This window comes from Lepisosteus oculatus, chromosome 4 (genome assembly GCF_040954835.1).
Source record: "Lepisosteus oculatus isolate fLepOcu1 chromosome 4, fLepOcu1.hap2, whole genome shotgun sequence".
NCBI lineage: Eukaryota > Metazoa > Chordata > Actinopteri > Semionotiformes > Lepisosteidae > Lepisosteus > Lepisosteus oculatus.
The window spans coordinates 44,275,210-44,300,748 of NC_090699.1; the positions used below are offsets into that span (position 1 = coordinate 44,275,210).

The 25,539-nt window shown below is 43.5% G+C and overlaps 1 protein-coding gene across 2 annotated transcripts in view; it reads right to left on the reverse strand.

Moving 5' to 3' along the window:
• LOC102686747 (slit homolog 1 protein) overlaps positions 1–25,539 on the reverse strand; it is a 152,307-nt gene that overhangs the window by 18,931 nt on the left and 107,837 nt on the right. For both annotated transcript variants that reach the window (XM_006630917.3, XM_015347701.2), the window contains exons 11-25: positions 24,447–24,518; positions 23,839–23,910; positions 22,635–22,778; positions 19,851–20,014; positions 18,800–18,823; positions 13,040–13,184; positions 12,126–12,200; positions 11,542–11,685; positions 11,029–11,172; positions 9,935–10,101; positions 9,102–9,234; positions 6,603–6,671; positions 6,425–6,496; positions 5,901–5,972; positions 847–918 (exon numbers count right to left, since the gene is read on the reverse strand). In XM_006630917.3, the coding sequence (XP_006630980.2) occupies positions 847–918; positions 5,901–5,972; positions 6,425–6,496; positions 6,603–6,671; positions 9,102–9,234; positions 9,935–10,101; positions 11,029–11,172; positions 11,542–11,685; positions 12,126–12,200; positions 13,040–13,184; positions 18,800–18,823; positions 19,851–20,014; positions 22,635–22,778; positions 23,839–23,910; positions 24,447–24,518 (1,569 nt within the window). The remainder of the gene's footprint in view (positions 1–846; positions 919–5,900; positions 5,973–6,424; positions 6,497–6,602; positions 6,672–9,101; positions 9,235–9,934; positions 10,102–11,028; positions 11,173–11,541; positions 11,686–12,125; positions 12,201–13,039; positions 13,185–18,799; positions 18,824–19,850; positions 20,015–22,634; positions 22,779–23,838; positions 23,911–24,446; positions 24,519–25,539) is intronic.

The following is a 25,539-nucleotide window of genomic DNA, read 5'->3' on the forward strand; positions in this document are numbered from 1 at the left end:
AAAACACTTTGATGGAAATCAATAGGTGGCACAGGTGCATGACCCTGCTCACCTCTCATTGACAGAGTGGAGCAGGCTGGGAGGGGGGTGGATTGGTATCGGCCATTGCTTCCGAGACAGGAGGCTCTTATTTTCCACCTGCAGCATTTCGCAGGCCACTCACCCTACTCCCTTTACCCACAACTCCCCTGCATGTCCTTGACAAGCAGACCTTGCCCACACATATCAGTCTGCTTGTCAGATCTCGGACTGTCAACACGGACTCCAGCACCGGCTCTCCTTCATTCCTCACACAAATTCCATTATTTCCGTTCCTTATGGTCCATAGCACATATTTTGCAAAGGATCTAACAAGACACAAAGGGACAAATGTCCTAGCCTCTGTCTTCTGTAGAGTTGTTGCTGGGGTGAGGCACACTAAAAGACACACTTCTGACTTGAGGATTCTAACTATCCCAGTAAACCCCAATTAACTCTTCATCTTGCTCATCTATACAGGCGATACTGTATTTCATGTTTTGAGGTTGTGTTTCGCCACTCTTCTCCTAACCTAACAAGCTTTCAAATGATCAGCCCTCCACCAGGCTACAGGGACAGTCCTGGAACTGTGGATCATTCTGCTACCGACTACAAACTGATCGCCTGGAGAAGGTTAAGACCCAGCATGCAAAGGAGAGGCATTAACAACAGGAAGAAGAGGATGTGTAAGGCCTATCTGAAAAGACAACAGGTAGGGATGAGAAATGAGAGCGTGGAGTGGACAGCACGATCTCCGTGACTGACCGGCGCTGGGCCGAGGGACAGGCATCGCGTTGTTATGTCACTGGGGCTGGGAAGTTCACTTACAGGTGAGACAGAGAGGCCACGTCACTGAAGATCCCATCTGGCAGCTCGGAGATGTCGTTGCCATGGAGAGACCTAGCAGGCAAAGACAACACAAACGACAGAGTTTAATGCCATCAGCAGGTACATTCAGAAAGGCCGTGCGTTTTGTCATATAAAATGATCCCACAACTTTGCTGACACTGTGGACAGCCAGAGCTCGATATGAACTTAAATTGTTAATTAGCGACTTATATTTTCAGTGTTGCGATACAAAGAGCCCTGAAATATTTATATAAGCATCTCTGACACACAGATGATACATGAAACAGAAAACAGAGCAGTCAAGAACATCTGTATGTTAGATAATTATAAAATAGTTGCTGAGGAGAAAATATGAGAATGCCACCATTTTCAAGGATACTAATTTAACATGCAGAAGAAGCATCTTATGAATAAACAGGGACAGCACTGATGTGTGTATTCGAATTCAAGCCAATCCCTTTTCCTTTTTTTAAGAGTGTAACTACATACAGTAGTACCGAAGAACAAATGACCAGATCCCTTTGCCTTCTGTATTTGTGGCTGAGAAGAACGTTCAACCCAGAATGCCACATATTCACAAGTCACAATCGACGTGAGCAGGACTCAATGCAAACCCTTCAGGGACTGACTGTACTCAAGGTTGAGCTTAATGAGCTGTGCAATACAGTTTAGCCACAGTTGTTTATCACCGGCCAGACTATCTGGTGGGAATATTTGCTAAATCTGTTGTGCTCAGCTGTAACAGCAAGAACAACCCACACCCTCCCCGTCTCTCCAATACCAAGACTGCAAGAAACGCGATAGGCAAATGTCTACTGTGGAAATGAATCCTGCTGCGAATAGTTTCCCGCTTAGAAAGTCCATGAGAAATGCGGGATTTTTAAGGCCCCTCCAGTACACCTGTTGCTGGTTGCCTTGGTTGACTTGCCATTTTTGTTATTTGTTTTAGATTTAAAAGCCTTGGCACTGGGCTCCTGTGGAATTCTGCAAAGCTGGTATTAGGTTACTAATCTGGAGCTCAACAACCTGGGTCTTTCTCCCCAGCCAGTCGCCCTCTCTAGCTATTAAGAGAGCAGGGATCTAATTAGGAAAGCCTGCTGGAGGTATTCTCTGTCGACAGTGCCCTTGTCATTTCCTTCCTTATCTCTCAACAGGGTGATTAGGTGACGAGGTTGGGGGAGGAGGGGGGTGCTTAATGCATGTAAGAAAATACAGACATCTTAACCTGACAGGTCGTCACTACGCATTTTAAAAGGCCCAGTTGCTACCCTCCAGTGAAGACAGATGGGTACCCAGACATGCTGGCCAGCTGAGGAACCCCAGCTCTCTGGGTGCTTTGATGAGACAGAGGCAGGAGCCCCAGCAGTGGAACACTAGGCCTGCTCACACAGGGCCGCTGTCCTTAGCCCTCCACAGAACCTTCGGCAGCCCTGTCTTCGTACAGGCCTGACAGACTCCATTGGCAGTCCCAGAGTACTTACACACACAACGCTATTTACTCAAAAGACCAATTAGCAGCATATTATTACAAAAAAAAACACATCCATTCAAGACACAAATCTTGAATCTGCTGGGGCCTTTTCAGTGCATTTAATTTTATTTGCACTTCAAAAGGTTTCTCTTTCTAAGTGTAAGATTTATGAAGGATTTTACACCCAAGTGTGGATTTCATGAGAGGAAGCACAGGTCTTTAAATGTTTAAAACCTTTTCAGGACTTTGAACTTAGACACTTTACAGTTCTAAAGTTAGCCATTAACTAGGCTTGATGCTGGGTTGTTTTAGATGAAATGTGTTTTGGGGAATAACCTTGACAGATCAGTCTAAATAATATCAAGTTCTTTCGAACTCTGCTGAGGTAACTTTTAATGATAATGGAGACAATGCGATGTGTTGCACCACCAGGCCTGTATTGCATTCTAAGCATGACATTCTTCAATCCTAAGGCAGACAGACTTCTGGACTGCCAAGTAACAATTGAATTTAGCTGCAGTGCTAGTAAGTGATAGTAGCTACAGCAATAAGTAGAATTATTAATGCAATTGTATATATTCTTCTTCTCTGTATAAGCATCTGCTTATTGCTGGTTCTATGCACCAGGCCTAACAAAGGGCAAGCTATTGGATATGGACGTGTTTGTGTTAGCTTCATGATGAGACTGGTGTTTTGCTCCTACTTTTTCTGCCCGCTAATCAAAATATGAAGAACCTTAGAACAAATTAATGGATTCTCTCAACGGAAAGTAAGTCATGGCTGGCTTGAGGATCCTGAGAGACTTCCATCACTTCCCTGGCTCAGCTGCTCCCAGATCTTAGTCCCATTGAAAACTATGGAACATGCACTTCAATCCCACAGATCCTTAGACCTTCATCTCAAGCAAACCTGCTACGATGGAGTGGAAAACAGGACAAGTCCTGCCCAAGCTGGTTTGCACTGGGCTGTTACGGTATTCAGTGGGGGGTTCTTAATCTTTGGCCAGTGGGTGTATTACAGTATCTCTTTGTCTCCCTTGCTCATTTTAAAACAAGGTTCTGGATATTCAGGTCATTATGTCCAGATATGAAGAGTCCCATCTGTTACATTGTCTGCAGTTCACTTGTCAGTGTGTAACAGATGGCAGTTCGTTTTCAGTACAGATTGTGGAAAACGAGGAGTTTCCAAAATTTAATTTTGGAACGCTTCGAATTCCCCTTTCATAAAATTACGAAGAAGCCATACATGAATGTGGTGGACTCATGAATGTGACTGACAGCCTGAGCTCCTTTCACTTTTCCATATTACTGTATTTATCATAGTCTGTTTTTAAGCACATTTTGTATTCATTTTTTTTAACAACACTTACTTACTTTAGTTTTTATACAACTACAGAATTAGTTATTTCCTTGACTGGACTGTTACAGAAAAGTGGTGTGATGGTTAGTACTGTTGCCCTGCAGTGCTTGGCTTAAAATGGGGTACCTTCTGTGTGGACTTTGCATGTTCACACCCGATCCAGATGGCTTTTCTGTGGGTGCTCCACTTTCTGCCCACAGTCCAAAGAAATGCTGTCTAGGTTAAGTGGCATCTCTAAATTGTCTGTGAGCATGCATACTGTATGTCCTGTGAAGCACAGGCATCCTACCTAGGGCATTGGCCCTCCCTTTTGCTCTCTGCATTCAAGGCTGACCAGGAATAAGTGGCTTTCTGATAACACATGGATGACTGAATCGGTATACAGTAAACTGTATATCGTATCAGTGCTTGAAAGCTGTTTTCATGAGAGTGGATTGACCATCCCAGGAGAAGAGCAAGTGAGTGAACTGTGACAGTGTTTTTTTTTGTGGGTGGAAGACCAGAGACTAGTGTTGCACTGAAGCAGAAGGATTATCGCTATAAGGTTCCAGTGCTGTATTAATGGAGCAGTTTTAGTGTCTCCTGATTTTTTCCATCTCCTGCACTAACCTGAAGTTTTGGTTCAGCCTGTTAACATTTTTTAAAAACCTACATGCATGATTATTTTTTTATATTTTCTTCTGATAATGTTTAGACATTAGTGTTTTGGATAAAAATAAGAATTTGTCCATGATCGGTGGATATTGTACTATACTTGAAGAACACTCATGCCAGTGATAATAACTTCATATTCTGCACATTCTACACCGCTTGCATGTGAATATATTAGATGTAAACTACAATTAAACTGTTAAAAAACAAAATGATATTAAGTTTCCGCTGCCCAAATGGAAAATGCTGTTCCAAAACAAATAAATTAATGGAAAAGTTACAATTTTGTGTTACTCCTGCTGGGGTACCTGGGTACTAATTACACATAAACCAGCTGACAGTTATAAAGAGTACAGTATGTTTACTTACTATTTTGGTGTTAACTCACTTGGCTGAGGAAATACAGGCAGGGTTGTGGGCTGCTAGCAAATATTTATGAAGTGTGAGATTAGTATTTCCCTCCTCCTGAATATCTGTTAAATAGCATCATTTTGAGTATTTGCATACATTGCACAGAACAACTTCTGACCAATGTCTCTAAATCATCAACAGCTTAAGGAGTGAAAATGGAATACAAGGCTCTGATTAAACCTTTCTATAGCAATAAACCATCCTACTAAGTGTGCAACCTAGACAGAGGCAGCCTGATGGACCCTAAAGACCAGATCTGGCAACATGTGGCTTCTTGGATCAAAAGGCAATTGAAAACTCTGGATAACTAAATTTGGAAAATCACTTCATCCATGTTCATTGCTTAGTCCGATGCAGAGTCACAGTGATCCGGTGCCTAACCAAGGGGACACAGGATGGAATATCAGTCCTTTGCAGGGCAGTCTCAGACAGTGAACGATTCTTGAAACATCAGCATGCCATGGGACTGTGTGAGAAAACTGGAGTGCTTGGAGAAAACCCAAACATGGCTCCACACAGAAGGCATCCCAGAACTGAATCACACAACATAGAGCTGGGGGGGTTAATGCATATGTGCTACGTGTCATGCAAAATTGCCATCCTTGGTAAACCCCAGGCACCTGTAGAAAGTAAACAAGTTCATACCTAGAAATAAAATCTGAAATATGGGGGCTTGCATTCGTTATTCCATTACTGACATAACAAGTGTAATGCCATTTAATGCTGTTTTCCCTTGACAGACCTACTGTAAGACCTATGACCAATTGTGTTTGTGTCATTTGTCTCATCTTGCATAATTATGATCTCTTTCTCATTTAAATATGACCGGTTAAGTTGTTGCCCTTATCGGCCTACAACACATCCAGTCGTTCCAGTTTCCTATTGCTCAGAAAGACAGCTTTGAACAGGTGTACTTCTCCATTGCAGGTGTTAGCCTCTCCCTATGGGTTATTCCCATTCAATAAAGGGCTATCAGGCTGGAGTGCCCTGTCAGCATTTGGGACTTGAACATACTCTTTTCTGGTCATGCTATTCACTGATCTTCTGATGAACTTAATATAAGTGTAGCAAAAAAATATTTAAAAAAGTGTGAAAACCCTTGCTCGTACAGTATGAGGATGAAAAGGGAGTTTGGTCTTACAGCAGCCGCAGTGCACGCAGTCCCCCGAAGGCCAGGCTTGGGATACAGCGAAGGGAGTTATAGCTGAGGATTCTGCATAAAAAAGAGAACAGATAAACACGCTCAGCCAACGCTACACACTCACGACTCCACTCTCTATCACCTGCTGGCAACGGCCTTCATTTTCACTCAGCAAGAAGCTGGGCTGAGCTTTTGTAAAACAACAAAACGCTCCATCAAGTCATAACACCTCATGAATCTAAGCCTGACTCTTTCTTGATTTGAAGAGAAGAAAAATGTCTTGACTGATTCTGTCTTCAACAGCTTGCTAGCTTCTTTTTTAGTTTACTGGTCACAGAATGTTTTCAATGTCTAATACTCTTATGATGTTCCAAGCTGCTTGCACAACCAGGCAGTTGACTGACCTGTTGACTCTATCAGCCGAAATGTAAGCACAAATTTATTTACACCTTAATGATGTACAAGAAACAACTAACAAAATGAACCATCTCAGGAACTTTGTCAATCACTGAAATCCCACTTACAATGTTGTGAGCTGGCTCATGTTAGCGAACGAGGAGTTCGTCAGGGAGCTGATTTTGTTGTTGCTCAGATCCCTGAAAGGAAACAGGTGAAGCTCTGTCAATACTTGTTACCTAAAGTGCCAAAGCAGAGAAACAGTGCGTGCCAGCTGAAACTGCCTTTGAGGTGTCCGACACTCACACAAGCTGGAGGTATTTGAATGTGGACAATTCTCTGGGCACCATGCTGAACTGGTTTCCATCCAAGTACCTGCACAGAAAAACAAACAGCTGGATTTAATCTGGGAGCGCAAGTGTGTGATCCTTTACATTAACTCCTACATATAGTTATCGTGCCATTATTGTATAGATGAAACAGATTAGCAGAGTAAGTGCAGATGCTGGCAATTATAATAATATCAATTGTACATCTGCAGCTGCTGTCTCAACCTTGTGCATCATGCGGGGCCGCATGGCCATACAGACGGTTGAACAGGAATGGGAGACATTGTAAGAGCCAAGGTGCTTATTAAAGCGATGTGTGTCCCTGGCCCTTCTGGAATGCAGGAGTAGACACAGTGGTTAGTCCTACACAGTGAGACCAAGAATGGAGTTTCTGTTGCCTCAAAGGCACTGGCCTTCTGTACTGAAGGAATTGTGTCAAAGACTTCAAAGCCAAAAAGCTACTTCAACAAACAGCATGGTAGCAAGCTTCTTCAGCAAAGCAGAATCCTAGGAGTGTGATAGGTAAAGCAAGCTTGTACCCTCCTGTGCATCTTTTACAAGACAGAAAGATGGTCAGTCTGTGCTGAATGGCATTTTGCATGCCTTTAAACTACATCCTGCAAGCCAAGGCTTTAATGAACTACTCTGCATTTTGGAAAGCTAACCCCTCTCAATATTTCAGGATGGTTACTTTTGCCACCAGCTTACCCGATTAAAAGAAATGTCCACCTCACTGTGCCCACCAGTCAAACTTACTGTATCCCACCGCTGCGGACAGGTCACAGTGTACGTTCGATTCTCGGCCACAACACCACTGCTAAATTCCTTGGCTATGCCTTTTAAATTGTTGGAAATACTCAGTGCAAGAAACTGAGAACAATTCATACTTTTCTCTTACGTTTTCGCTCAAAGAGGAAAGAGGGTGTGAAACCTCATCTGCTGGACTTCACTCCCTCCTGCTTTGTCAGCCTTTGACACACAGGGATGCAAGGCTCAGACAAAGACAAGTTTCCTCTCCCAGTCACCTCTGTGCTCCTGCTCTCACCAAGGGGAGCTGCCAGCGAAGCTGCGAAGGGTCAGACTTCAAACACAGTGAGCTTTATGACTGCCCTGTGAAAAGTCTTGTGGTCTCCCCTTAATTCATCTTGGTCACCTAGACAACTACCAGTGAAATAGCTGTGGCTCCCCACACTGGCAGTCAAACAGCAGGGGTACTTTGTTGCTCAGTAGATGAATGTTTACTGTGGCCGGAGTGGGAACAGGCCTGTGGGTAGCGTGTTTCTCTGCTCGCTCTACTGTGACACACCCCCTCGTGAGGGTGAATGTCACAGCAGTGGCTCCTCTTCCCCACTGGCAGCTCATCCTCCTTATTCATTCACATGTCCCTGAAAGGGGCCAGTGGTCTCACACACAGCAGGATATGGCTGTGAATGAGTGAGTCACAGGAGCTCTCAGACAGAATCCTGGGAATTTGATAGGTGAAGTAAGCTTGTGCCCTCCTGTGCATCTAAAGACAGCACACTCAGGCCCATAGCTAATTATTGCAAACAGCCTCAGGGTCCTGGGCACAGAATTATGTGGCTAATGACAGTGTTTCATTTCTATGGCGGATGCAGACTGCAGAGATGAAAGTGTAAAGTGGGGCAGCACACCTGGCCGAGATCACCGCCACCCATCTTAGGCTCCTGAGCTCCTTAATGACAGCCCAGCCCACAGACAGTGAGGGGATTGACAGAGGTGTGGGGGCGTGAGACACAGCAGGAAGGACAAGCCTTGGGGATGAGTCAATAACCACAATCCTGACAGGAGCAGGAAAGAAAGTTGGAGGCGGTGACAGCCTGTTTGTGAAGACCCTGGTATTAAAACATACTTTCGCCAGAAGGTGTGCATTTAGTTAAGCAACCTCCAGCTTCAAAGTGTGAGTTCACTGCCACAGTCCCAGGACCTGAGGGACCCTTTTTTGGGACGTGCCTTGTGATTAAACATACTTCTGACCCTCTGTTGTTCTTCTGTGGTCTTGTTTTTCTCAGATAATTCCTAGGATAATATCCCTAGAAACTGATTAATACAAGTATGAAAAGTAAAAGAAGAAATACTGTAGAAGGAAACAATTCCATTTTTGCTTCTAAAATTCCACAGAAGCCATTGGCACAATGTCAGTGCCATCTGAAGTCAGTGACTCTAAACTACAGAGCTCTGTTGTAGGATGATAAGCAGCAGGTCACCACATGTACAATAGTGGAGGAGTTCACTCTTCCCAGACACCGGTTTGGTGAACCACACAGTGTGCACCACACAACAAGGCCTGTTTTGTGCATATGTGTTGCGTTTTCCGTTTGATGGAGTACCGAATACTTATTGAGCCAGGAAGGATCGTTTGAAAATGGGAGAATTCTCTATAGGTGGCTTTGGAAAGTGTTGGAAGACAACAGTTCTTCGTGCCGTGATGCCACGAGATCCCCCTGCCCACACTCACAGCTCGGTGACGTTCCTGGGGATGCCCTTGGGCAGAGACCGCAGGTGCTTGTTGCTGCAGCGCACCACCGTCTCCAGGCAGGTACACTCACTGGGGCACTGTGGGCGGGGCACACAGCTGGCATCCTCCTGGCCTGCAACACCCAGGGACATTCTCATCAAACACAGACACTGCCAGTAACAGATGCATGCGTTGCAAGACACTGGATTACGGCTGAATTCCTGTTTTCATTTCTGCACCGTTGCCCTTCTCCATCCCTGCCTCCATTTTAACAGGTGGACACCCTATGAAAAAACATCAAACTAGGGCCAACGGCGTTTCAGTTTCACATGTTGGAATTCATATTCTGCGGTTTTGAAAGATTTATAAAACAGGTTGAAGAAGGACCAGAGGACGCATAAAGGCTTCAGTTTTGATCTGGCCTGCAATGCGTCAGTGAAGGTCGTTTCTGAAGTGATCATACAGAAAAGGTCAATAAAGAACTTGAGAGTACTATTGTCTCACTCTGGTGACACTCAGCAGTTCCCCACAAGGAATCATTTACAATTCTTCAAAACTGCAGAACATACTATACTGCAAAGATGGACCTGAGATAGAGAAACATGCAGAAACATTTTTTCCTATGGAATAGATTCCTAGACTGAGTAGGAGCATGAAGTCATTGTACCAGAGCCCTGCAACATGGAACAACTTTGCTTTTTTGTTATGCCGAACTCCAGGCGTTTCAACTCGTAAGGGGGAAAATCTCTACAATCCTCTTTAAGATGGAAAACGTCTGCTCTCTTTCTCACTCCCATTGGCCAGGACCTGAAGATCCCCAGATCGGCTCTTACCCTCCTCGCAGCGGAAGTCAGGCAGGGCCACGTCCTGCAGGGGGATTTCCTTGAGGAAGGCAGGCCGCTGGCACCGGGGGTTGCCCGTCACTATCTTGCGGCTCCTGAGCCACTCCCCGAGCCAGGCCAGCCGGCAGTCGCAATTGAAGGAGTTTGCCAGCAGATTCCTGAGAGTAACAGGGAAAGGAAGGAACTGAGTGAGCAAAAAGGCTAGCATGTGGACTGGAATAGCTGGGTGAGGTTGTGGTGTGTCAAAGTCTTACAAATACAAGAGAGGAAGCACCTGAGGTACCAGATCAATACAATAGTTACTCTGTGCTTTGAAAGGCAGATTCAATTCGATTTGCCATGAAATTTGACCATAGAGGAGTAGTTTTTCTCCCGTCTAATCACGAGTTAGTTGGCTTTATCCCTGGTTGTGTCTGAAATATAGAACAGTGTGGGTATTCTGCAGACACTTAGCTAATCAAAACCAGGGTATTTACAGGGCTGTCCAAGAGTTAATCAGGTCATAAGGTCAGGTCAACAGGTTAGCAAACCAAGAAAAGGAATGTTTTTGCAAAGTGGCTCAGTCATCGTAAGAAAGCAAATATGCTGAAAGAAAGATGTGATTTCAAAACCATTAAGAAGACATTAAAAATATAGAGATATGTAAACTGAGAAGTGCTTGACATTTCCTTGTGTGTACTTATGGTACAAAGTGAAAGAAGCAGTTGTCAGCAGTTGAATATTCTTTTTCTAGTTTACACCATGTATGTTGGGGGGGAGAAATACCATTCTGAGCATGTGAAATCAGTTTTCACCAGTCAAGGCACAGATTCCTTGCTTATGAGTCTCTATTAGGGTGAAAAAACGCAAAGCAGAATTAAAAGTCTCTTGAGAGAGTTCTGCTTTATAATGTTGTGAAATAGTTACAGCTGATTAATACTCATATCCTACACTTTCTATTCTACATTTGATTTGAGTTTCAGTTTATTTCTATACACATTTATCTGTGTAGTGGTACATATTCATCTCTCACAGGTGGACACAGTGTTTCAGGAGTGTATATTAGGACTGTAATGTTATTTCGGTCTTGCCACGCTGCTGCTTACAGTGTGGAGAGTGACTGTAGGGTGTCAAAGGCCCCAGGAGAGATGGTTGTCAGCTGGTTGTCATACAGAGACAGCAGACGCACATTAGACAGTCCTGTGAAGCTGTTGTTGTGGATGCAGCTGATGCGATTGTTCCGGAGCATCCTGCAAGACAGACAGAGAGAGAGGGGAGGGAGTGATGGGGCTGTATCATAGCCGACGACAGGCATGTGGGATTAGTATGATGCAGAGCCTGCAAAGTAAGGGACAGTACATAGCAGGGTCACATCACATAGAGAGTAAAACCTCCCCTGTGGGTTCTGTGGGGGAGCTGGAGCATGGTCTGGGGAGAACTCTGCAGCAGTGAACAGTGATCCACTGAAAGAAATGTAGCAAAGAGCAGGCCTCTGAGAGAGCAGCTCACGCAGGTCTCCTGGCCACATCCCAGCAGCTGTCCAGGTGGTTTAAGGGCTGCAGGTCCTCCACTATCTTTTACAATGCATGGTATAGTTTAAACTAAAAATAGTTACTCACAGCATCCGCAGTCCTTCCATTCCCCGGAACATTCCGCTCCGGACAGAGTCCAGCTGATTGGCGGTCAGGTGCAGCTCATTGACAGAGGAGGCCCCTTCAAACGCCCCATCCTCAATCTCGGAGATCTTGTTGTTGCTCAGGTTACTGCAGAAGCAGAGACAGGGGCACAGATGAGCAGCAGCACAGCAAGCAGGCGAGGACTGATGAAGACAGGACCCTGTACTTGGAACAAACTTGCTACAGTGCAACAACGATGTCACAGCTGTAGTTCTGCCAAAGCAACATCACTGTAGATATTCTGGAACCCTGGTTGACTTCATTAACCCTGCTCTGTCTAAGTGCCATTTGTCTTAACATTGGAGTCTTACAAAAATGGCGTGTTACTCAGTAGCTGGTTATGCAGGCTCTAACATTATAAAACACTGCTCGTTAAGGTATGTTTGTAGCTTGTACCCTGCACGTAGTCAAAAACTAGTCCCTGTAGTCAGGTAACAACAGCTCTGGAGTCTGTAAGCCTGTACTAAAATGTCTGTTGCCTTGGCAGAGAGACAACGGGGACAATATAAAGGTAAACTAATGCTTACATTTTCTTGAGCTGGGTTAGGGTTTTAAAGACACCAGTGGCTTCCAGGATTGAGAGTTCATTGTTGTTCAGGCGCCTGCAAAAACACAAGAAATTGTCCTATAACCAAACTGCCCTTATCTAGTACATGCTACTACACAATGTCCAAAGAAAGGCCATATAGTGTAACTTATCACTATGAAATCTGTGCAATATTATGCTTTGAAATCAAATCAAATCAAATCAAAATTTATTTATCAAATGCACAACAATACAGCGTGCAGCAGTAGTTGCTGGCAATGAAATGTCTTTTCTGCGAGCTCACAAAAATCACAAGAATCACAGAAATCACAAGAATCACAAAAACACAAAAATCACAAAATTGAGGTTATGAAAATAAGGTTACATAATAATAGATGTAATAGAAATGGAATAAAACTCAATATGAGTAGAGCTGCTATGTGTCCATGGTGTATGCAATACATACAAGTAGTGCGGTTATGCTGAATGTAGTGAAAACTGTGTGTCCATGTAGCCATTGCTAAAGGATTTGCTAAAGGAGCTGCAGGTTGAGAGGTACACTGTAAGATTCCTGATGATCAAGAATCCGATAAACAACAGATTTAAAGGAATGATCTAAATAATGTCGCCATCCTTTTATTAACTTGCTTCTGTGTATGGTATAGTTGTCCCTTAATAAACCTTGCCATGAAAGTTTAATGGCTCATAAAAATTAATTTTATGCCTCTTTTGTACCCAAAAGGTTCAATAATATTAACATTTTTTAGCAAACAATTACACAAAAAAAGCCTAGAGGCTTTGATATCATAAAAGTGTGGGTCTTGTTTCATTCTCCAGTGTTCACTGTAAAGGCAGGCGATGGTGCACCAAGCCGTGTGTTGCAGTGTGTGTGCTGCCGACGGCGGGTGTGCTCACAGTTCTGTGGTGGAGGGCGGAATGTGCTCAGGAATCTTGGTAAGACGCAGGTTGGAGCAGTCCACCACGCTGGACTCGCAGCGGCACTTGGGTGGGCACACAGGGTCACTGTTGCACTCATTATTAAGACGTGTATCCTCAGTGCCTGGAAAGGTCCCAAAAAAGTGTCAAGATGACACTCAGCAAGGAGGAAACATGAGCAAATCTTTCCCCCCAAGAATTAATTTCGCCAATACTCACAACAGGTCTGAGTTGTGTGAGTATGGATCAAGCTACACAGCCATGTTGTTGAAGGCGATATCCTGCCTTCTTTCAAAAAACAGTATGAGACCCTTGGATCAATGAACTAATGACTGCTAAATGGGCTAGATGGGTTGAATGGTCTCCTCTCGTCTGTACACGGTCTAATATCAGCAACCATATCACTATGCAACTCGCAACTGGCAACCCACTGAAGCTCTCCAGGTGTGAGCCTGGTCAGTACCTGGATGGGAGACCTCCAGGGAAAAACTAAGGTTGCTAGTGGAAGAGGTGTTAGTGGGGCCAGCAGGGGGTGCTCACCCTGTGGTCTGTGTGGGTCCTAATGCCCCAGTATAGTGACGGGGACACTATACTATAAAAAGGTGCCGTCCTTCAGATGAGACGTAAAACCAAGGTCCTGACTCTATGTGGTCATTCAAAATCCCAGGGCATTTCTTATGAACTAGGGGTATAACCCTGGTATCCTGGCCAAATTTCCCATTGGCCCTTGCCAATCATGGCCTCCTAATAATCCCCATCTATGAACTGGCTTCATCAATCTGTTCTCCTCCCCACTGATAGCTGATGTGTGGTGAGTGTACTGGTGCATCACATCATGTTTCATCACCCAGGTGGGGCTGCACACTGGTGGTGGTGGAGGGGATCCCCATTACCTGTAACATGCTTTGAGTGGAGTGTCCACAAAAGCGCTACAGTATATAACTGTAAGGAATTCTTCTTATTATTATATTCTTTGTTTCCATAAACTTTTAGCAAAATCTGTTCTAGGTTGCAAGCTCGCCAGCTTTCAGGACTTTTCATTTAAAAATATTGCAATATTTGAAATTACTTAGCTACTAAAAGACACCAGTCTAGCTTTAGATGTCACTTCTGCTCCAGTCCTCATGAGTGCCAGTGACAGTATAGAGCCGGACTTGTGGCTTAACATGCAGTAGTAACACAGCACACAAAAATAACAGACCCACCCTTAGATGAGGCAGCTAACACAATGAAAGCCCTTTATACACCCAGACATCACTAATTGCACTCATTTGAGAAGGGGGATTTCAATCACTGGTAATATAATAGATTAATCATTTGACACTCCTTGAGCCTATTTACAAGGTATAGAGACCCATTAAGGGTGGAGTGGTGGCTCTGTGGTCAGCCAGTGACTGGAAGGTTGCCTGTTCAAATCTTAAGGCTGGTGGAGGAATCCTACTTCGTTGGGCCCCTGAGCAAAGCCCTTAAACCCAACTGCTCTAGGGGTACCATATAAATGGCTGTCCCTGTGCTCTGACCCCAAGCTTCTCTCTTCCCGACTGTGTGTGCCTGTGTGTCTCTTGGAGAGCAAGCTGGGGTATGTGAAAAGACAAATTCCTAATGCATGAAATTGTACAGGGCTACTAAAGTGATCTGATCTTATTTGCAGCTTTGAGTGGCAGGTCGTCTGTCCACACCAAGACTACGCACCTCCATAGCCCTGAATTATTCTGCTTTTGCAAAGGGGGGGCTGTACAATTCACAACACCGTATAGCACCAAAGAGCCTGAAGAGCAGTTTGCATGGAGACCACCTCCAAGCCCTTGGCAAAGTTAGTTATATTAAGAACACGCAGGGACAGCAGATGGCAAAGAGACAGTGGGGGAAACACTCTTTCACTGTACACGGAGTCATCTTTGAGACAAAGCTCTGATGAGCAAGATCCAGGCAGAACTCTGATGTTATGACTATATTTAGATTTTTGAATGCCTATTGTATTTCATTTCCTACCCCATTTCCATATCACTTTGTGTTGCATCACAGTTGCTTCACTTCTATCTGCAGTATTGTTATTTACTGGGATATTTTCTAATGAGTAAGCATTGCCCATCCACTCTTTCATCCATTCTCAAACTGCTTCATCCAATTTAGGGTTGTGGGGGAGCTGGAACCTATCCCAGCAAGTAACGGGCACAAGACGGCATTCACTCTGGACGGGATGTCAATCCATAGCATGGCAGACAGACACGCACACAGTCACACCAAGGGCCAGTTTTTCCAGAAGCCAATTAACCTCCCAGCATGTCTTTGGACTATAGAAGGAAACTGAAGGAAATCCACACGAATGAGGCAAGAACATACAAACACCGTGCAGATAGCTCCCCAGGTCCAAAACAGAGCCCAGGGCCCCTGAGCTGCGAGGCAATAAGGCAAACCACTGCGCCACCATGCCGCCCTAAATTATACCATTGTTATTAAAAAAATGAAAAATGTGTTTTTACATGAGACTGAGATCGAAATTTTAATATTACAGAGGCTGACCGCAAGCTCCCCATGGTAACCTAGGAAACTGAGTGACAGATTGCTGAGGTTACTTGACTATAATTGTTTTGGATCCAAGTCATGCTGAAAGGGCGCTTAATGGAGCAGAAAAAATGCAAAGGCAGTAAAGAAATGGTTAGGTCTCTCCGAATTTAAAGAAAGAGGAGAAGACAGATTGCTTTGGCCGACTAATTACTTTCCACAAAGCCAAAGAGATATAGGATAGTTTTGAAAGAGCAGAGAAGCTTACAGAGGCAGTGGCATTAAGCAATGAGCTGTCAGAACCTCCTGCAAACAGCACACTTTACCTGCTTCTCAGGCAGTGGGATTTTTCACTTTTATTGCCAGAGACAGAACAGGAGCCCCTGCAGTGTAAGAGACGGGAGCTCTTGGATGGAGCCTTGATTCCACTGGACCTCTGTACACTGGCCGGTGGCAGCACCCTGACTATTTTGTACACCCAGCCAGTGTAGTAGCGAGGAGCTCATGAGTGAAAGCAAGAAGAACAAAACCTGATCCCTTTAGAGCTTGCCAGGAAAAGAGAAAAGGACATTTCTCCACTCCTCAGAAAGTCCCGAAAGCTCTTTCAGTTCTTCCTACACCACAACCTCTCACAGGCCTCTGTTTTCTGGCCTTCATGTCATTCTGAATCTATTGAAATGGATGCTGCTCCACTCAGGTTGCCTGTCCATTTAGATTTCTCCAATGTGCCTTAATCCCTGTTCTGGTCCTGTGTTGCTCTTCTGTACCTTGTCTACAGCCACTATATAATATGCTACAGTCGTTTAACCAATCACACTGCTTCAAAACCTCTTGGATAGACAAATCACAGTATTTGGGCTTCATCACCTCAAGTAAAAGGTCACCATTCAGTGTCTGTCTGTTTCCACCTGTACTGTTTGCTGCTATTACTGGTTTGATGAAGTGGTGATACCATCATCACCATTCTCACAGAACATGTCGGCCAAAGCTATGAATACACTGATGTTCACATATTTAAATGTGTTTAATCTGTATGAAGTCATTCTTTTCTCTTTGGAACAGAAGCTGTGACACAATAAAATGATCTGGCGAAATTGAAACATTTGTTTTTTAGTTTGGGATTAGATGTATTTTACTAATGGCTGTTAATGAAATCACAATCTTATATGTTGTTTTAGTAGGCCTCCAATTATATTGTCTAACAGGCTGTTTTTATAGCTGACATTTTCTGTCTGCAGTGTTCTTGGATATTCAGGACGCATGAGTCTGAATATTTCAGTTTCAGTATGACAAGGACTGATGGCTCATTAATCAAGCGGCTCTTTCATCTTTTTTCCTGGTTCCTTCCAGTTTCCAATAAACTTTTTGCCAGTGTTGGGCTGTACTCTGCTTAGTTTACCACTTTCTCGTGAAATTTTTTTCCTGCAGGCACTCTTGTTAAAAGATTAGGAAACAGCTATGGATGCCAGCGCAAAGTCCCCAGTTTTGTGCTCTCTGCAGAAACTAGTGGAACTGTTCTGTGTTACATTGCCAGTTCATGTAAGTGGCTGCTTTAGATATTACTGTTTGATATTATCCATTCGTTCGTTTTTTAAACACTTCAGCCAATTCAGTGCTGTGGGAGATCTCGGCAAGCAATTGGTGCAAGACAAGGTACACCCTGGATAGGACGCCAGTCCATCACAGGGAACACACAGACACAGACGTGCACACCCTCACACCAGAGTCAGTTTTCCCAGTAGCCAGGTAACATACCAGTATGTCTTTGGTCTTTGGGAGGAAACTCACGTGAACATGGGGAGAACATTACAAACTCCACACAGATAAGATCCCAGGTCCAGAACAGAACCCAGGGCCCCAGCACTGCATGGCAGTAATGTTAACCCCTGTACCACTGTGCCACCCATCTGATAATGTCTTTAGTGTAAGTTGTGGAAAGCAGAGTAAAGAAGAAAGACATGCAAGTGGGAACTGCTCTGATAGCCTAGTGGCAGTGATGTAGAACAGTGGCTCCCAGCCCTGGTCCTGGAGGACTGCTGCGGTCACTGGTACTCGTTCTTGCGGTGCTCTGATTCGCCACTGCTAATTGATGGCTTAATAAATCTGCTTGTTTGTTTAAACTTTTATCTAATTTGTTTCTTCGGTCAGCGCTATCAAAAGTGCCATCAGTGCTATCAGAAATTTCAGGGCTGTGGTTTCCAACAACTTCCACCCCCTAGAACCTCTGTTCAAATTGCTCGCTGTTATTTCTGACTAAACAGTTCTTACTAATTAATTAGTTATTAATTAATAAGTTGATGAACAAACACGGGGAGTGAAACTGTATCACACTCCCACAGAGAGCACTTTTTTCCTTTTGTGAAGTTCCAATTGGTTACATTTCAGGCAGCATAACTGAATGAAGGCAGTTCTGAAACTCAGCAGTTGGTACAGGGTGGATATTTATTACAAATCCCATCTGACATCTTAAAAGCTGAAAACAAATTAGGAAAAATGCCCAAATAGAAAACTGAAATCAATGATCCTGTGATTAAGAACTACATTGAAACAAAAACCAGATGACAAGGTGATCTCCCAGAAAAAAGTATGGAAATTACTGCTGAGAAGCTGGTGTAGAAATCAACAAAGTAGGGTGGCAAAGAATAATTGTGGGAGTTTACTTATAGGTTATAGTACACAGAATCACAGACAAAGGAAAAAACAAGCTGAACATTTACAACAAAACAAATAATGAAACAGCAGTGAAGAGGTGGGGGAAGATTAAACTAAACAAAAATAAGTGTGTACAAAATATACATCTTCCTTCAATCCCAATAGGCAATACCCAACAAGAAGTTATCAAACAGTTCAAAATTAATCCATTATTAAGTCAGTCAAGCATTCCACTGTGAAACTGAGAGCTTGGCATGTACAAAAACCTGTGGTAGGTGTGTGGGACTCTTGGACCAGGACGGGGAAGCCCTGCTCTGTAAGATCGCTGTATTGTTATTCTGTAAGGTGTAGGATCTGTGCTCTCACAGAATCCACAGGATGACAGACTGTCACTGAGAGAGAGAAGTCAGGAACACTGTGGAGACTCCTGGGGAGATTCCAAACAAATCAAAACTGCTTTACTGGGCCTGGAGTTGTGTGGAGACCAGTTTCTACCTAGCTTCCCTGAGTGAGTGAGTGGGAAATTGGAGAAAAGGCAAGAGAAACAAAAGAGAACTTACGGCCGACAGACAGGGGACTCACCTGGGATGAAGTACTGCTCTTTTGCTGTGGAGAGAACAGAGAAAAAAAATATTACTTGACACCTCATGCAGTTACTCTGGCAAGAGGAGAGGGAGATATCCACTCTGAATCCACAAACTGGCCCCATCTTAACTGCAAGATTAACGCTGTATAACAAACAAATTAAATAGTCTAATGGTTCCAGACTGAAATGGAAAGCTGCTGTCAAGTGGCCATTTCTTACATGGGTTCTGGGTGATGAAGAACCTGGCAAAGAGCTGTTAAGTCCAGCAGGAAGTGAGAAGGTTGGTAAGCGTGATAAACTAGGGCAGTAGGAAGCGAAATTGAGCAGCCAGTCATTGCTCAAACACCCTTGCATATTCACTGGGGCACCGACATTCAGAAGGGATTAGCTGAACATCCATTGTAAACCAGCAGCAGCTAACCGCGAGCAAGGCAAATGCCAACCCGCTAAGCCGCAGCCTACAAAGACGCTAAAAGGCATTAAAAGGCTTTGAGAACTCTGGCCGCAATGTAGTAGAAACCCAATCCCAAGGCCTTGGAGGTGATGTCAGCGTTTGGGGGGGGTTAATGTGAAACCAGACTCACAATGTGTTAATGCATTAATAAAAAATCTAATCTTACTCCCTCTGACCGGTCCTGGCAGCAGAGCTTACAATGCCTCCTCCAGCAAGATCCCCTGCACTGCCTGGGATTGGATTCGCACAGTTCAGCAGCCTGGGGGACAGGGCCAGCAGGAAGCCAGGTTTTTTTTTCCCTTTTCAAGTAGTATTGATCAGTCTGAAGCTGCCTGGCATTTCAAATCAAGTACACCAGACACCTGTTCTTAATGCTGACAAGTCAAGGGAAGCAGAAAGGGGGGATGTGCTGCTATTGCTTCTGTCACAGCTGTGGTGAAGAGAGGAGATTTCGGGTGGCTGCTGGGGTTGTGTGGGAGAGGGAAAGAGGAAGAAGGGAGGTACTGGGTGCTGGGAAGAGAGAAAAGAGGGAGGTGGAAGAGGAAGGAAAGACAGGGGATGCAGATGGCAGAATGAAGGGGACCCGGGCCCACCTGAGCAGCGGAACTTCTTGCTCTTGATCTGCCCGATGCGCTTGTTGGCGAGACGGCGGGGGCTGGCGCAGCGTGCGCCGCTCGTCTCGATGGGGTTGGAGCGCAGGTAGTCCGCCAGCCACTTCAGGTTACAGTCACAGATGAAGGGGTTTTGCGCTAAGTGTCTGCAGGAAGGGAAGGGAGAAGGGCAGGCTTAGTTCCTGACAGGGCACTTTCCACCTGTGTTACAGATCTGTTATTGGCTGTCCATAGAGCTGCACGTCACATCTGAACGTGTGTAAAAGGTCTCTCGCTCAGAGGGAGGTCGGCTGTTTAAGTACAGTACAGCAATGCGAGAAGGCAATATGTGTGCATATGATTGACAATTGGGTGTGTAAAGAAGAGGTCATTGAAATGTTAAAAGACACTAAAATAATACTAATATGTTAACACTGACAACCTATTTTAATAGAATTCTAGAATTAAAAAGATGTTAAATTGAATATTTGTTAAACAGATGAAAGCTTCATGCTCAAGATTTGAAGCGGCCACCTCATGATGTATTAAAATAAAGAACAACTTTCCTCTCGCACTCGAATGGGACAATAAACCTGATGATCGCCACTGCATTTTCCCCAAACTAAATAATAATAACATTATATTGCCAAAATTAATATAACAAATATACAGTATGTTAAAAATATTAGTATATGCCTACTGAATGTTGGCTCATAGCACACTTTTACATTTTTATAATTGCTTCAAAAAACAACAAAAATAAATTTGTTGCTACTCAGCAAGGCACTCAATCTGTTATCAGGAAATAACAGCACAGGCTGTTATCAGGGAAGCGGCAGCTCTTAAGCAGCAGGGGGCAGACAGACTGCTCTCGGCACCACAGCTATTCCTGAGAATGGGCGAGCTGGAAGAGAATTCTGCAGCTTGAAAAATGCTCGAGCTGTTTTTGGTTACTTTTTGCTTTTAAAAATGGTGGACTTTGCACTTCCAGATAACAAAAAATAAAACAACAACAAAAATACCGTGCCGTTCTCTTAATTTAAGGCTAATAAAAAACTAGTACAACTATCAAAGCAATAAAATATAATTCTGTTCCTCTATGATCACATCCTTCACAAATTAATTTATTTCTTCCTTCCTGTGCAGTGCGTGACATGGCCAAATGCTAGGCCTCTGGATGAGGATTTCCATCACCTTGTCAAATCCAGTGTCTCTTCAGCCCCTAGCAGTGTTCTAGTACTTGCAAATGTGTGAAAGTTATGTGTGTTTTGCATGGCATCCTAATTGCTCTCCAGCACATGGTACAGCCCTCGTTCCAAGTCCTGTATCTAATTTGAGACTGTAGAATACGGTACGGGGTCAGAGTTTATTTTTATTTTTCATGAAACTATAACCATATATAACACTCGTTTAACCCTAGTTGTGCAGTTGTTGCCCAGCTGACATTTCCTGCGTGTTAGGCTGTGAGGCAGGAGTGTCAGTTGAACATGTGAGGGGATGTGAATTACGAAGTTTTAGATCCCACTGCGCTACACTGAAGGAGTATTAGGACAACGTTCAGAAATGCTGAACTGCAGTAGAAGAGGTAGACACAGAAATTTATGAGAAAAAGAGTATCTGCATGGAAAACTAATGCTGCTCACTGCGCATATAATTGTACATACAATCTAATATTGTGTGTAGTCTTACAGAATATGGAGTCAGACGTACCCCATGAGAAATACAACAGTTGGTATGACAACAGGTCATTCCTAATTTACCTTATAGTAAATATAGTTTTTTTAACAGAATAAGAAGCTTATAATTGATTAAAAACTTATTTTTTGGAGCATGTTTTTAAAAAATGTTTTAAAAGTAATGGGGTGTCAAGCGGAGGCTTTGCATAATCGAAAAACACATCTGTGCGTGTCTGTGTGCCTCTGTTGTGATCAACTCGTATCCCATCCAGGGTGTGCCCTGCCCTTTGCTCGTCAGGATAGACTCAGCCTCCCCATGGCCCTGCATTGGAAGAAGTGGCTAGAAATGGATGGATAAAGTTTTGGATCTAAGTGGTTAGCATAGATGTGAGCGCGCGCATGCTGTTCAAATTTGGGAATTTGTGTTAGTATTGTTGACGTGGAAGATTTTTTCCTTGTGACCCTTTCACCCTGTCAGTTTTCACTACGTGTCTCCTCACATGAAAAGTGCCTGTGCCCCATCCATAGTCCATACAATAAATGTTCCTTGTCCGAAATTGTCGTGTCATCTCTGTTGTTCATTGCTCACTTATTCTCTTTAATTTAACCTTTCTACAGGACAGAACCTCAAATTAAGTCAATATTTCCTTATTATGTTAGGCCGCAAGTTCTAATTAGCTATTCTATGATCTATGTATGTATCTGTCCATCTTCAACAACCACTTTGGCTAAATTTTGGCAACAGTCAAAATGGTTACAACTCAGTGTTGTGCTGAACAGGAGACAGAATACACCCTGAACAGGACACCAGTCCTTCTCAGGGGTGCATGCACACATGTAGTGGACAAGTTAGAGATGTCAACAAACCCAGACCGCACATTAAAGGAAACCAGAGCACCGGGTGAAAAAGAAAGCGTTTAGAATACATTCCACTCTGGAATTGAACCCAAAAATCTGAGTTACAAAGCAGCAATGCTGAGTACGGTGCCACTATCCTGTCTAATGCATATATCCTATTAGATAACAAACAATGTGAGCAATTTACTGCATCTGTGCAAGACTGTATTTCTGAGCAATAGTGTGCGTGTATACAGGGTGCTGACAGACTCACAGTGTCTGGATGGCTCGCAGGGCAGTGAAGGTGCCCTTGGCCAGAGTCTGGATCTTGTTGTCATAGAGGGAGAGCAGGGACAGGTTCTGCAGGTCCTGAAAAGCGTCGGCTCTCACACAGTGAATCTTATTGGCATTCAGCAACCTGGAGAGAGAGAGAGAGCTATCAGGTTCATTCGGAAAATAAACCAACATCATCTGGATGCACACAGATGGCACCAAACTGGATGGATTTTTAAAACTTGTTCCTTCCCCCATTAATGTACAGATCTAGCAAGAAACAATGTGTATACAGCCATTATCAGAAATCCGCTTATTCCTGGTAATGCTCAAAGCAGCCCTGAGCCTGTCCTGGATGAATAGAGGGGAAGACAGTACTACACTGTGGATGGGCTAGCAGCCAGAGAAATCAATTAAAACAAGAAACTAGAGCACCTGGAAGAACCACACAGACATGGCAGGACACGCAAACTCCGTACAGAATGCACTCCAGGCCAGAATCAAACCCAGCAGTGCTAACTGCCATGCCACTGTGCCAGACCCAGTACAAGTGTGGAAACAAAGAATTGGAAACTTTAAAATAGATTAGATTTTTACTGTTGGAATTTTTGTGAGCACATCATAGTCTGCTACAGTATATGCTGGCTCAGAAAGCTGTCTTCAATTTGTTACAACACAGTAACATACCAGAGAAGACCAGATCCATCTTTCTTTACAATAGGAGAAAACCACAACCGCTGTTGTGAGAGGCCATTCTTCAATTGTTATAGTAAATATTTCAACTTATCAATACAGCATTCATTTATAATTACAGTGTTTTGCAGTCCCAACTGTATAATTAAGAGTATAATTGTGTTTAATACAGTATACAGTCTGAACACTACCCTGTGTTCTGTATTTGTGTATAAGCAAATTATTATCACAATTACAGTTTCTAACTGAATAAATTCTATGCTGATGCATCAATTGCATGTAAGATTTCCATAATCCTTGCTATAAAAATATAAGTAGAAGAAATATGCAAATATTGAATTCCCACCTAACATCATGACTTATAATTGTTCAATACATTTTTAAAAGATAAATGTTTGACACATGTATGTTAATTTATTGACATACATTTATGAAAGAGAACCTCTCTTTTTTCCCACCACAGTGATGTAGAGTGTTAAAACAGAATTTGTCTCTTCGTCTTTGTTACTCACAGCAGCTGCAGGGAGTATAGTCCATCAAACACACCTTTGGGCAGCTCAGTGATTTTGTTCCCATACAGAACCCTGAAAGCAAAAAGGAGGTGTGTTTTTTTAATACAGCTATTCATATTTTTCCTACTGTTATACATTGACACACTGATTAAAACTCTGAATTCTGAATTGTTTTCTTAGGCCCATGGCTGTCTGCGTCTCAATCTCTCTTAACCTTTATCCAAAACTGCCCACCAGCCTACAGCAGGCAGAGAAACACAAATCAATAAACAGTAACCAGTTATCCCTTTTATTTGCCAAGTGTTACATGAAATTTGACCTGGTGCCTTGGTGCAAAAACACAGACATAATCAATAATAAGTACACACTACACACAAAGAACATGCACAGGTCCACATTTATATAAATACTACATCTGTATTTATGTGTTCTCTTTAACTAATGTAATTGCACTGGAGAAGAAGCTGTTGAGATGCTAAGTGGTTACCATTTGCAGACACAATGAGACTGACACATTCACACATGAAAAGAACTAGCGTTCACACATGCCCGGGCATGGTGTCATAATACTGGAGCCTATCCATCACATGCGCACATCAGCCACTCACAGCGAGTTGAGAGAGCGCAGGCCTTGGAAGGCATCGGGAGCAATCTCTGCAATCTGGTTGTTGCTGAGGTCTCTGTAGGAAACGAAACACAAAACGAGATTCAGTGCTAGTATCTTCCGCACACCATTCTTACCCCAGGCCTCCAAAGGGCTCCACTGCTGATAACGAGACAATTCAATTAGAGCCGCCGTTTCAATCTAAACTTTCTATTCTGGAGGGATGCTCTTCACACACACACCTGAATGACAGCCTCTCAGGCTTGTGGTAATTAGTACCAGGCTCTCCCTTGAGAAGTGTGCTGTGGCTGGTGGATGCCATCGGCTTTTTACATAAGCACATGGTATGCAGTTCTGAGTCATGCCATTAACAGGTACAAGGAAGTCTCCATCTCTCTTGACGCCTGTGGTTTGTTATGCTTATGAAGTGCTTGACGGTGCTTCATGAGAATCACGCTCATGCTGAATGTACTGGCTTTTCATCAAGTTCACGTTCAAGAGACTGTCGCTCCTTTTGTCAATTGAAAACAGCTGAAATATGCAAGGATTTCATCTCAGGGCAACCCAATACATCTGATATTTTTTAGCTGCTCTAAATGGTTGATATTGGCTTGGGAAATACCCCCGAAGGATATTGCAGACCTAAGACAGGTGACTTTTACTGTAACATTTCTCAGTGGATTAAATGGAGATGGAAAAGTAGATGGAGTGAATTTTAAGAACTAAATCATGAGCTACTGTACATTGTATCCTATGCAATGGCAGTTCATACTGTATAAGGGAAGCAGCTCTGCTGTATTTAATCGAACAGTGGTGAGATGCAGATGCTACAAAACTTCCAACACAAATCACACAAGAACTTTTGAACCATTCATTATGCATTGTCTACATTGTTGTTCTGCAATATACAGAAGTGAGGCTAGTGTTCACATTGCTGCAGGAGGTATTCATAGTATAGTTGTATATACTGTATATTGTGTAATGGCGGGAGATGTGCTGTTCACATTTTTAAATGCCAATGCCTATTTATAGTATATGGACGCAGTAGTGTGTGGGTTTCATAGAAGACATACTGTTTCTGTAACATTGATTTCTTG